Source organism: Hemiscyllium ocellatum, chromosome 34, assembly GCF_020745735.1.
Source record: "Hemiscyllium ocellatum isolate sHemOce1 chromosome 34, sHemOce1.pat.X.cur, whole genome shotgun sequence".
NCBI classification, from domain to species: Eukaryota; Metazoa; Chordata; class Chondrichthyes; order Orectolobiformes; family Hemiscylliidae; genus Hemiscyllium; species Hemiscyllium ocellatum.
Window position 1 is genome coordinate 37,395,842 of NC_083434.1, and position 12,926 is coordinate 37,408,767.

The following is a 12,926-nucleotide window of genomic DNA, read 5'->3' on the forward strand; positions in this document are numbered from 1 at the left end:
TCACCTTGACCTCCTTCCACCTATCACATCTCCATCGCCCCTCCCCCAAGTCCCTCCTCCCTACCTTTTATCTTAGCCTGCTGGACACACTTTCCTCATTCCTGATGAAGGGCCCTATGGCCGAAACGTCGAATTTCCTGTTCCTTGGATGCTGCCTGACCTGCTGCGCTTTTCCAGCAACACATTTTCAGCTCTGATCTCCAGCATCTGCAGACCTCACTTTCTCCTCCATTCTTTTCTTAACTACCTCATCAACAGTAGCTACCATCATTTTCACCCTCTGTTTTTGTCTCTCATCCTCTCTCTTTACAAACACTTTCTGTGCCTCTCTTAACAATTCATCTAATGGTTTTTCACTCCACCCTTCTATCTTCTGTATCTTTCTCTGTATGTCTGGCCATGTCTTTATCACAAGATGTACTTTCAAAACACCCTGTGCCACTGGGTCCTCAGGGTTCATTCCAGAATATTTCCGCACTGAGTCTCTTAATCTCTGCAAGAAAGCTGAAGGAGTCTCATCTTTCTCCTGACTAACTTCAAAGGCTTTAGTCAAATTCTGCGACTTCGGAACTGCCTCTCTTATTCTTTTTAGAATCAGGTCTTTCAATTCCCTCATTTCTTCTCTATGCTCTGGGTTTTGATTTTCCCACTGGGGGTCTCTGAGGGGAAACTTCATCTCACCCTGTCCAATCGGGTGTTCCCTGTCCCATATTTTAATGGCTGCTCCTCATATAAGTCCCCTTTCTTCCCCAGTAAATAGTATATTCAAAATAGACATTAACTCAGCCCATGTATACAGACTGGGCCCCAAGAATTGATCAATTTGTTCAGACAACCCTACCGGATCCTCAACCAGGACCTTCATTCCCTTTTTAAATGTTCTGACCTCCCCACTGGTGAGGGGGGGCACTTACAAACCCAATCTCTTTGTCCCCTATTGGTACCTCCCAAACGGGATAAGTCGTTATGTTCTTCCCTTTTTTCTTTTTTAAAGAAATATTGCAATATTTCTAGCTCCCCATAACTTCAAATACCAATTCATCAATTCATGCTTGACTAACTTTAAAGCCTGTTCCTCACTTGTAAATATATTTATATATTTACATTCATTTATTCAGTATTTAATATTTAAAATGTAAAATGCATACAGTTCCCAATTTTGAAATCCACTGTAATTACCCAGTTTTAGTCCCTTAATTTAAATCCAAAATTAGTTTTCTTAAGTCGTCCTGACCAATCATTGCTCAATTACAATATTATAGGTCATGAAATAATCAGAGCTGGCTTAAAAGAATTTGTCTATTCAAGTTTAAAAAAAACTGCTAATGCATGAACAATGGCCGAATCCAAGGTCACAGATATTAACCATAGAATTTTGTTTTTACTACAATCTAATGTTGAACTGAAACTTCAACTGTCCTCCATAAATCACTTAAATGTAAAGACAAAAGAGATTAGTTAGAAACTGATAGTAAGGCAGTCATGACCTGTAAAAAAGAACAGGAGTTATCATCATTTTTTTTTCATAATCACTATAGAATCCTTAACCTTAAAAGAAATCATGTTAAGTTTCCATAATAAAAATCAGATTCAAAACAGTCCTGGAACTCAAGCTCTAGGGAATAAAGCACAAACATTCAATCACCAACAAACAAATGTGCATTCAAACCAAATCACAAAGGGTTAAACTTTCTACCAGCTGTACAGCTCTTTTCAGTCTCTCTCTCTCACACATTGACATATAAATTCAGATATTTACAAACCCAGTCTTCGTCCGACCTGTACTTTGGCCAGAAGACAGCAGGATGAAGAATGGATTCCTTAGTCCATACAAAGCAACAACATTTAATCATCTTTTTCTCTTGTACAAGTATTATTTTTCCAATTCCACAACATCCTGCCCAACAGACTTTCTGGAGGTATGTTGTAAGAGACCCAGCCTCCATTTCCATTGCCTTGTTCTTCTTTTGTTGTCCCGGAGGCTTTTTCCTTACCCTCGGTACAACCCATCTTGAGTTCCTTTGTTAGTCCCTTATTAACTACTAAAACTCAATCCCGGCCACCAAAGCAATACTTAAAAGTCAATTTTCTTACCTTGGTCTGTGCACAGAGTTGCCTGGCCCCTTTTTGCCGTATTTTCTATCGACCTCCTTTCACTGTCTGATTCAGATGTCTCTCTTATGGGATTCGTACCAGTCGCCCAAGGGAGCGGACCAAACCGGGACACGAGACCGCTCCTCAATTGGGAACGGGATGCATCTTCCCAGTGTCCAGGGCCAGCCACTCCCCCCGGCGATGGAAGAACATCCTGGACGAGCCCCCAATTGTGAGAAACTAAGCGCACACACTTCAATAATTTCAGTCCGAGACAAGATCTGAATCAGCAGTGTCATTTATTTCACACTTGCAAGCGAGTGTGCTGTCCACTGTCCACAAGGCAGGGACAAACACAGAATTCAACGAATAGTTGATATTTATATAATTTGGTTCCTATTTTTTTTATGTCATTGCTCCCCACCCCCGTTTACATCCTCCACTTCCCTAAGACCGGTACCCATTACTCCTGTTTATCTCTTGCCTTATCCGGCCTTGTCTGTGACAAAATGCTTATTTCTGGCCTCACAAGGCCGTTTGACCTCATCCTGCTGTGGGTTATTGTTAGGCATATCCTTGCCTTACCATTATCTACTCCCTCCATCTGTGCCGCCCCTCTCATACAGATCGTTAAGACCCTTTTAATTGGGGTTTGTTCCTGTATTTCTGTAAAAGTGGGAAACAGATGTTTATGCCTACTGTTTGTACAGGCAGTATCTAGCTTAACTGCCTCTCCTCACAGCATCTTATCTAGTCGCCTGTAATATCTACCATTGTTTTGCAGTCCCGTTTCTTTCTTGCATACATTTTTAGCTAATACAAAAACAATTATGCATTTCCTCCACATAGTTTCCATTCTTGATGACTCAGCTCTTGGCTGAAACAATTACACACTGGTGTGAGTTCATTTACTTTGTATCAGTAATTATAATTGCAGAAGTAACATTACTTTACCTATATCCCACAAGGGGTTGGCATAGGCTTGGTTGAATCATGAATATTACAGCTAGGTGAGCAGTAATGGATGTGTGAGTGTGGTAAATCATGGCAGTGAATCTTCTGGTAAGAGTATATGTAAACAACAACAATTCAAAAGCATGTCCAGGAGCAGAGGGGCCTGGCTAAATATGTGCCCTAATCATTGAAGATGACAGAGCAGTTTGCGACCAGCAGTTCAAAATGGAATTTATAAATACAGTCACAATGTACAAAAGCAAGGAAATGATGGTAAAACTGTATAAAACACAGGTTCAGCCTCAGCAGGTGGACTGTGTCTAGTGCTGAGCACCACACTGTAAGAAGGTGACAGAAAGGGAGTGCAAAAGATTCTCAGAAATGCTTCCAGAATTGGGGCACCTCAAACATGTGGAGAGATTGGAGAAACTGTTCTTCTTGAAGAGAATGTTGAGAGATTTTGTCACCATGTTCACCCATGAAGGGTTGGGACAGAGTGAGTAAAGAGAACCTGTTACTATTGACGGAAACATTAAGAACTGACATGGTTGGCAAAAGAAACTGAAATATCTTCACTGAGGCAGGTAGACCATCACCAAGTCACCCTTTATTTACGTGGAGAGTCCTTGACTATATCATTGCCTCTTCAGAGCCAGCTCTCAGAGTGAATAGAACCAGCCAGGGTTCCCTAATAGGACCAGATTAACAGCCCCCAATCAGGGAACTCATAATCTGTGATATCCAGCTGACTGACCTCATTACAATCACTACAGAACCCATGGTGGCATGAAGAAAACAGTTTTTGCCTGGTGAGTGGTGTGGGTCTGGAATGAGAGAGGGAGCCTTTCTTTTATTCATGCACGTAGGCATTGCTGGCTGTACCAACGTTTATCTTGAGTGTAGAGTGAGTGACAATACCTCTCTGCACCCAGGGTGCAAATTGCTCGTTCCATAACCTATATTTCAACTGGAGACCTCTCCAACCATTCCTGAGGTCTTAAAATCATAAACAAGCAAAATATTTATGAGATTCCTTAAGCTGTAGTGAATCTGTTCTGTATCTGATCTGCTGACTTGATGGACGATTGGTCAACAGTAATAATACATGCACAGTCTGTCACCTCCCTAGTAGTCTTAATCACATCTGACAGTTTGGACAGGCAGAGTGTAGAAAGTTTACGTTCTGTATCATCTTCCACAATTTCTTTCTAATTCCTTCTTCAAAAGATCAGAAACAATCTGCAGCTGATCTTTCTCATTAATGAGGGCAAAGTTTTGGAGGATAGACTTCAGCAAACCAACGAAGATCCCTGTTTTCTCACTCAAAAGATAAGGTCATCACTTGAGGTTTGGCACAAAGTGTTTTCCCCAGCTAATAGTTTACAGTGAACTTTGAGTTAAAGAGGAACATTTTCTTCCATCAGGGCAACTGTTTCCCATCAGAGTGTCTCTTTGATGTGTCAGTTGTGTAGAAACTTTGGCTGTCACTAGACAGAACTTGTGAAAATGATCTGGAAGCTTTCCTTTATAAATGTGTGTTCCTGTTTTACTCAAAGCAATTCTTGTGGGCTGTTAACTATTCTGCCTCTTCATGCAGCAGTTGTGTTTGTTTACATTCTGTTACCTTACAGTCACTTTGAACCTCTGCTGGTTAGTGACTGGTTTGGGGCATGAGACGCAGGAGTCTTTATTTGCTTTTGTTTACTTGTCAAGTTGCTGCATAGTCCCATTCAATTTGCATAAGAAACTGTTCCATTTCAGTCTCAGAGGTTTGATAGTGCTGTTGACTGCTAATAGCTCAGATTTTAGTTTAACAGTCTGTTTTAGTAAGTAAACTTCTCTAATTCTTGTTTAATTTTTAGTAGGGTTGGGCTCCACTTGAAGCCGTTGTAAGGGACTCCGTATCTTTGGAAGCTCGGTAGTTTGGGCATCTGCTTCTTTACCCGTCACAGTTAGGGACATAAATTGTAAAAGGTTGAGGCACCAGCTCAGATTCCTGGAGAACTCTGCTCATCACATCTCACTAATCAGAACAAGTCTTTCTCTGTTCTCTGCCAGCTAGTCAATAAAACCTTTCCTGAATATAAGGAATTTTGGAAAACTATCACCAATGCATCCATTGCTTTGTTTAAGACCCAAGGATGAAGTCCGTCAGAACTCAAAAACCTGCGCACCCATAATTTCATCATTTTTGCTTAGTGTCTGTAATTTCACCAAGTTCCTCTCTCTATCCCAACTCCTGAGTACAGCTTTTACAATGATGTTTTGTGTGTCATGTGTAATGAAAACAGAAGCAAAATATTTGTTCCACAATTTCCTCAATATTTATTATTAATTCCCCATTCTTATGCTTTAGGAGACCAATGCTTACCTTACACAGTCCTTTTGTTTTTAAGTAACTGTATAGTCTCTTACATGTTTACATTTCTATTTTGCTCCCTCTGATGCTCTAAATTCATTATCCTAATTAAATGTCTGCTGATTCTCCACTGTATCCATATCTAGACCAATCATCTGACTGGCCACTCTCAATGATATGCTTTATCCTAATGTTTGGTTCTTTTCTTACCTTCTTTGCTTAGCTATGGATGCTCTTAGAATTTTTCTTTGTTGTCGGAATTTAATTATTCCAAGCATTCTGAAATATCCCTTTAAACATTTTATCTGTTGATCAATCCCCTGGCCTAGTTATTGCAGTTCATTTCAACTAACTCAGCTTTCATGTCCACAGTGTTGCCCTTACTTAAGTATAAAATACTAGTCTTAGACACACCTGCTCTCTTTCAAACTTCAAACCACTTGTAACTGCTAACTAGGAGTGCCTGTGCTCTGACATCAATGGTCAATCCTGTCACACTGAAAAATACCAAGTCTAGTATAACCTGCTCTCTGGATGATTCTAGAACATGTCCTTCAAGAAACCAGTTCAAAAGTATTGTACACATTCCTCAATCAAGTCTGATTTTTCCAAGTTATGTGTGGATTAAAATCGCTCATGATTATGTTTGCCTCTCCATCACAAGCACCCAATATTTATTTTTATATACTTTGTCAAAGATTTTGTGTGGTTGTTGGGGGGGGCGGGGGGGAGCATGTGAACTGTAAACCATCTCCACTATGGCCTCCTTTCTCCCCAGTTGTTCCTCGTCTGTACCCAATCTGATAACTCCTGGTGTCCTGAACCAGGATAATCTCTGAACTATCGCACCAGGGCCATTATTGATTAACCTGTTGAAAATGTGTTGCTGGTCAAAGCACAGCAGGCCAGGCAGCATCTCAGGAATAGAGAATTCGACGTTTCGAGCATAAGCCCTTCATCCTCTTCTTCCTGAATGTTGGATACCCCTCAATACTCAGGGCCCCATTCTTATCCTCATACATGATGTGGAGGTGCCAGTGTTGAACTGGGGTGGACAAAGTCAAAAGTCACATGACAGCAGGTTATAATCCAACAGATTTATTTGAAATCACAAGCTTTCAGAGCGCAGCCCCTACATCAGGTTCACCATCAGCGTTTCGAAAGCTTGTGATTCCAAATAAACCTGGTGGACTATAACTTGACGTCATGTGACTTCTGACTTGGTCCCCATGCAGCCACTATGGCTATCAGATCATATTTATTCACTACAATGTACACTATCAATCTCTTTATTTGTGACGAATGTTATGAATGTTCAGATACAGAGCCTCTAATTTTGTCTTGTTGTTGGCTTTGTAATATCTGTTCAAACAAAAAAGTTTTGTAGCATTTTTATTTCATCTTGACTTTCGCTGTGCTCTTAGGTTTGTTCTTTCTGTTCCTTTCTGCCATTCTCTGACCTGCATTTCTCAAATTACTATTTTGCTCTCTTGCCTTGACTCTTCGATTTGCTACATATACCTCAGCTTGATCCCCACCCCTCCCACATTGTTTACTTTAAAGCCCTCTCTACTTTCCTTGCTATATGATCCCAGCATGGGCAAAGGATAAACCATCCTCATGTGTAGAGGCCTCATGTGCCCCAGTACTGGTGCTGGTGATCCACCAGCTGAGACACACTTCTCCTACCCAAGTATTTGAGCCACATTCATTATACTAATTTTATCTCTCTGCCAATTGGCATGCGGCTCAGGTGATAACCCAATGGTTATTACCCTTGAAGTTCTGCTCTTCCGTTTGGTGTCTAGCTCCTCACACTGTCAAAGTAAAGTGCCTTTCCTTGTCCCACCTATGGCATTGGTACCTGCCTCCACTAAGACAAGTAGATTCACCTCTGAGCAGAACCCTGGCATCAGGTGGGTGTTGCTGGTTGTAAGTTCTTGGCTGCATAGGATGGTGTCTGTCCCCTTATTATCCCTCTACTACCATTCCATTCCATTCCATTTCTGCTTGCTCCCTCCACCTGAATGCCTGTTCCATGGTACTGTGGTCAGTTAGCTTATCCACCCTGCAGCCCTCTCTCTCATCCAAACAAACTGAAGGAACCTCAGACGTTTTGAGCAATCGTAAAGGTAGAGGCTCCTGTTGCCCATCCGTTTGGGTGCCCTCACCTGCCTCACTCGCATTTACATCGTCCTTTCCCTGAGCACGTCAGACGACGCTATTCTAAGATTGTGTGACCACCTCCTGGTACAAAACCTCCAGCCAACTTGCCCCTTCCTGAGGCGCTGCCGTGTTTATAGTTCAGCCACAAACTCAAAAAGCTAGCTCTAAGGCAAAGTTGTTCGGCCTGTAAACATTTACTTCTCTCTGGTTTTTGCTGCTGCTGCTGGGCAGATCTCTGAGGTGAGTGATATCTGGAAGTGGAGGTCAATGGCCGTTAGGTGTGCGCAGACTCTTCAGGCAGCTGCTAGCTCATTTACCCTGGATCACTGCAGCATCCGAGTCCTCCCACATGCTGCTGCTGTGTCGCCTCACGTGTTCTGCCATCTGTTATTAAAAATGAATTACTGATATGATTTCTTATATGTTCCCATTATTTATGCACTTCCTTATCCCAGCTTCCAGTTCTTGTACTATTTTAAACCTTACAAATAGAATAGACCAAAATGATGTAGCATTACTCTCCAAACTTTTTTTTATTTTAAAAATATACTTTATTCATAAAATATTTTGATGATCTGTACAATTGGTCATGCCATACATCCGTAAACATTCCATTTCTTGATATACAGAGACAGAGTAATCATTCATATATACAGGTCTGTACGATTACATATTTAGCTGAGGCGTCAGCAGAGCCCAAATGACTGGGTGGGCCCCCTATTCTTCTTAGGCAGGCAGATGCTACACGGTGGTCTTTCCCCACCGCGCCTTGGCGGCAGCTGCCCCAAACTTCAGCGCGTCCCTCAACACATAGTTCTGGACCTTGGAATGTGCCAGTCTGCAACACTCAGTCAGGGTCAACTCCTTCAGCTGGACGATCAACAGTTACTCTCCAAACTTTCTTTTTATTTCAAAAATATACTTTATTCATAAAATATTCATAAAATATTTGATACACTGTACATTTCGTAATGCCATTCATATTTCCACATTTACATACACAGCTCCGAATTATCATTATTCCATACAGATCTGTGCATCTCTCACTCACATATTGAGCTAAGGCGTCAGCAGAGCCCAAATGACTGCATGGGCCCCCTGCTTCAAACAGCTAGCCTCCTGCCCTGTAGAAGGGCATGCACCAATTCCAAATCCACCACTTTGCCCCCAGGTCCTCCTTTTGCTCCCTCTTTGAAGTGATGCTGACTGCCTGCAGGTCCTCCATTCGCTCACTCTCCCGCATAGTAAGAGAGGGCATGATAAGAGAGGACATATTTCCTTACACATACAGGCACCATTTCCTTGCCATCTGGCATGCCTGTGGCCTCGCTCCTTTCATACCTGTTCAGTAGCTATCCTTAGAGTAAGGGTTCAATTCCCTTTACAATGGAGGCAAGACCGGTAAATTCCCAAGGGAACTCGCCCTCATTATCTTCAGCTCTATGCAAGCTCTCCACTCTCTTACATTAACGTCTCCATACAGCCTTTTATAAATTTAACTCTGTAATATGAGGCACCATCCTGAGATTGTAGCTTGTTTAAGATGCTTCTTTCCTGTGAGAGCAATGAACTGATATTGTTATTGATTCCCTTTCTCTGACAAATCTTCTTAACTCAAGATCTGAACGTTGTGTTCTGTGCAGAAGGCAATATTCTTGCAGACAGCCAAGAGAACGAAGAGAGACTCTGTGGAAATGACTCCACGTCTGACACACAGACTGAAGGTGAGGTTGAAATTGCATGGAAAGTGACTGTAGTGCTGTAATGTGGAGGTGCCGGTGTCAGACTGGGCTGGACAAGGTCTGAAGTCACACGACACCAGGTTATAGTCCAACAGGTATATTTGAAATCAGAAACTTTCAGAGCGCTGTCCTTTCATCAGGTGAAGTGAGAGGGAAGCACACACACAGAATTTAGAGGCAGGGAGATCAAAAGATTATAAAGTTAAAAATCACACAACACCAGGTTATAGTCCAACAGGTTTAATTGGAAGCACACTAGCTTTCGGAGCGACGCTCCTTCATCAGGTGATTGTGACAAAAACTAGTGTGCTTCCAATTAAACCTGTTGGACTATAACCTGGTGTTGTGTGATTTTTAACTTTGTACACCCCAGTCCAACACCGGCACCTCCAAACCAAAACATTATACAAATGGTGTGGGTGGAATGTTGAATAATAAGTCTCTGTAGGTAACCAAGAGTGTGAGATGGACTGGGTAAAGTGTCAACACCTGAATAACAAACGAAGGGATGATCTATAATCCGATTAAATGAAGCAGAGACATGATGACAAAAAATTAAAATAAACCAGATGGGCCAATAGGCTGAGAAGTGGCAGATGGAGTTTAATTCAGATAAATGCAAGGTGCTGCATTTTGGGAAAGCAAATCTTAGCAGGACTTATACATTTAATGGTAAGGTCCTAGGGAGTGTTGCTGGACAAAGGGACCTTGGAGTGCAGGTTCATAGCTCCTTGAAAGTGGAGTTGCAGGTAGATAGGATAGTGATGAAGGCGTTTGGTATGCTTTCCTTTGTTGGTCAGAGTATTGAGTACAGGAGTTGGGAAGTCATGTTGCGGCTATACAGGACATTGGTTAGGCTACTGTTGGAATATTGTGTGCAATTCTGATCTCCTTCCTATCGGAAAGATGTTGGGAAACTTGAAAGGGTTCAGAAAAGATTTACAAGGATGATGCCAGGGTTGGAGGATCTGAGCTACAGGGAGAGGCTGAACAGGCTGGGGCTGTTTTCCCTGAAGCATTGGAGGCTGAGGTGTGGCCTTATAGAGGTTTACAAAATTATGAGGTGCATGGATAGGATAAATAGACAAAGTCTTTTCCCTGGGGTCAGGGAGTCCAGAACTAGAGATTTAGGGTGAGAGGGGAAAGATATAAAAGAGACCTAAGGGGCAACTTTTTCACGCAGAGGGTGGTACGTGTATGGAATGAGCTGCCAGAGGATGTGGTGGAGGCTGGTACAATTACAACATCTAAGAGGCATTTGGATGAGTATATGAATAGGAAGGGTTTGGAGGGATATGGGCTGGGTACTGGCAGGTGGGACTAGATTGGATTGGGATATCTGGTCGGCATGGACGGGTTGGACTGAAGGATCTGTTTCTATGATGTACATCTCTATGACACTATGGTGCTGGAGATGAACCAAATGACTGGAATAACATGATAGGTATAAGGGTCTCATGGCAAGGGACTAACCAAAGTAGTTAGAAATCCAAAACTGTACAAACTAATTAAGATAGAGAGATTGCAACAATTTATCAAGGTGATGCTTTCAAAATAGGACAGTAAGGAAGATTTTATAGATACAGGACAATGTGGTGGGCTCACGTGTAGTGCGACATGTCATGTTGTACATAACCTTTAGGCATGTACTTTACCCAATTGGAAGGATTACAGTGACATTTTGAAATCCTATCCTTTCAGGTGATGTTACAAGTGATAATAACCCAGAAACCCGGGAAAATTTCTCAGAATCATGAGTTCAAATCTCACCACTGCATTGAGGAATTCAAATTTGATTAATGAAACAAGCATGGAATTAAAAAGCTGGTCTTGAGCATGAAGCTGTCAGATTAGTGTAAAAACCTAATGTTGTACTCTCCTTTAGTGAAGGGGTTACAGCTTGGCCTAAATACTGATCGACATAAGAAGTAGGAATAGAAGTAGGCCATTCAGCCCCTTGAGCTTGCTCTAACTCGCACTAAGATCACAGCTGTGTTTCTACATTCACATTTCCATGTACTCTGGATAACCTTAGATTCCCTAGCTAAAAAAAAATCTGACTAACTCCTCCATAAAAATTTTCAATAAGCTTGCTTCCATTTGGGAATTGCGATAGAGAGTTCCAAATTCTCATGGGCTCCGAGATATGAGTTTACAGCATGGAAGGAAACTATCCCATCATGTCCATGTTGGTTAACAAAGATCTGACCACGTAATCCTACTTGCCAGCTCTTAGCTCAAGCCCTGGAGGCTACAGCAATGTAAGTGACTACCTAAACACTGCTTAATCATTCAGAGAATGTCTGACTCAAATACCCTTTCAGGCAGTGAGTTCCAGGCTCTCGCCACCCTCGGAATAAGAAATAAAGCTCCTCAGCCTTCCTTTTATCCTCCTAACTTGTACTTTAAATCTGTGCCACCTGGTTATTGACCCTCTAATAATGGGGAAAAAAAACCTTCATATTCACCCCTTCTGGATCCCTCATAGTCTTGTCACCAATACAGAGTATTCTTTGAAGACTGTGGCATCTTCCAGATGCACATATAGATGTGGTCTCCTACTTTTTTTCCCCATTATTCTCTTGAAAAATTCTTTGGGCTTTCCTTTATTCTATTGGCCAATGCTTTCTCATGTACTCCCATAGGTTTCCAACGTTTATTTACAAGATGTCCCTGCACCTTTTATTCTCCTTGAGGGACTCTTACCACATTGAGCCCCTATTGTCTGTCATAGCTTTCCTTTTCCTGTGCTCCAACCCTTTGCCTTTACAGGAATATATTTGACCTGGACACTCCCTAATTTCTCCCTGAATGCCTCCCTTTGCTGTAACACCATTTTACCTGCAAATAGCTGCTCCCAGTCCACTTGAACCATATCATATCATATCTTCGTAAAATTAGCCTCTTCCTGTTTAAAACTTTTACTCTCAGTCCATCCTGAGTCACATAACCCTTTTGCAGAAAACAAATCTCCTCATATTTACCCTAAAGGGTTACCCTTAATTGTAAACAGAATCCTCTTGTTCAAGAATCATCCACGAGGGGAAACATCCTTTCCATATAGAACCTGTCAAGACCATTCAGGATCTTATCTACTTCAATCAAGTCACTCCTCCCTCTTCTGACCTCCTGTGAAAACAAGCCCAGTCTGCCTGACCTTTCCTCCTAAAACAACCCACTTGTTCCCCATATCTAGTAAACTGCCTCTGATCCTTCATTAATTACGGAGAATAAAACTGTATGCAGTATTAGTGATGTTGTCTCACTAATGTCCTGTGTAACTGAAGCATAAACATCCTTAATTTGATGTTCAGTCCTTCTTCCAACAAATATAGCATTCCGCTCGTACCTACATATGAACTTTGTGATTCATGCACTTGTTCAACTATCTCCCTCTGTACTTTGGAATTCTGTAGTCATTCTCCATTAAGTAATACACATCTTTTTATTCTTCCTGCCATAATGAACAATTCCACATGTTCTCGCACTATATTCCATCTGCCAGATTTTTGTTTACTCATTCAACCTATCCACATCCTTCTGTAAACTCATTATGTCTTCATCACGACACATTTGCCTACCTTTCATTATGAACAGGGTAAATAGACAAG

General features: G+C 41.7%; 1 protein-coding gene across 1 annotated transcript in view; it reads left to right on the top strand.

The window, feature by feature from the left end:
• Positions 1-12,926, top strand: part of LOC132832192 (rab effector MyRIP-like) — a 378,098-nt gene that overhangs the window by 275,655 nt on the left and 89,517 nt on the right. Inside the window, exon 5 of the mRNA XM_060849963.1 lies at positions 9,217-9,297. Within this exon, the coding sequence (XP_060705946.1) occupies positions 9,217-9,297 (81 nt within the window). The remainder of the gene's footprint in view (positions 1-9,216; positions 9,298-12,926) is intronic.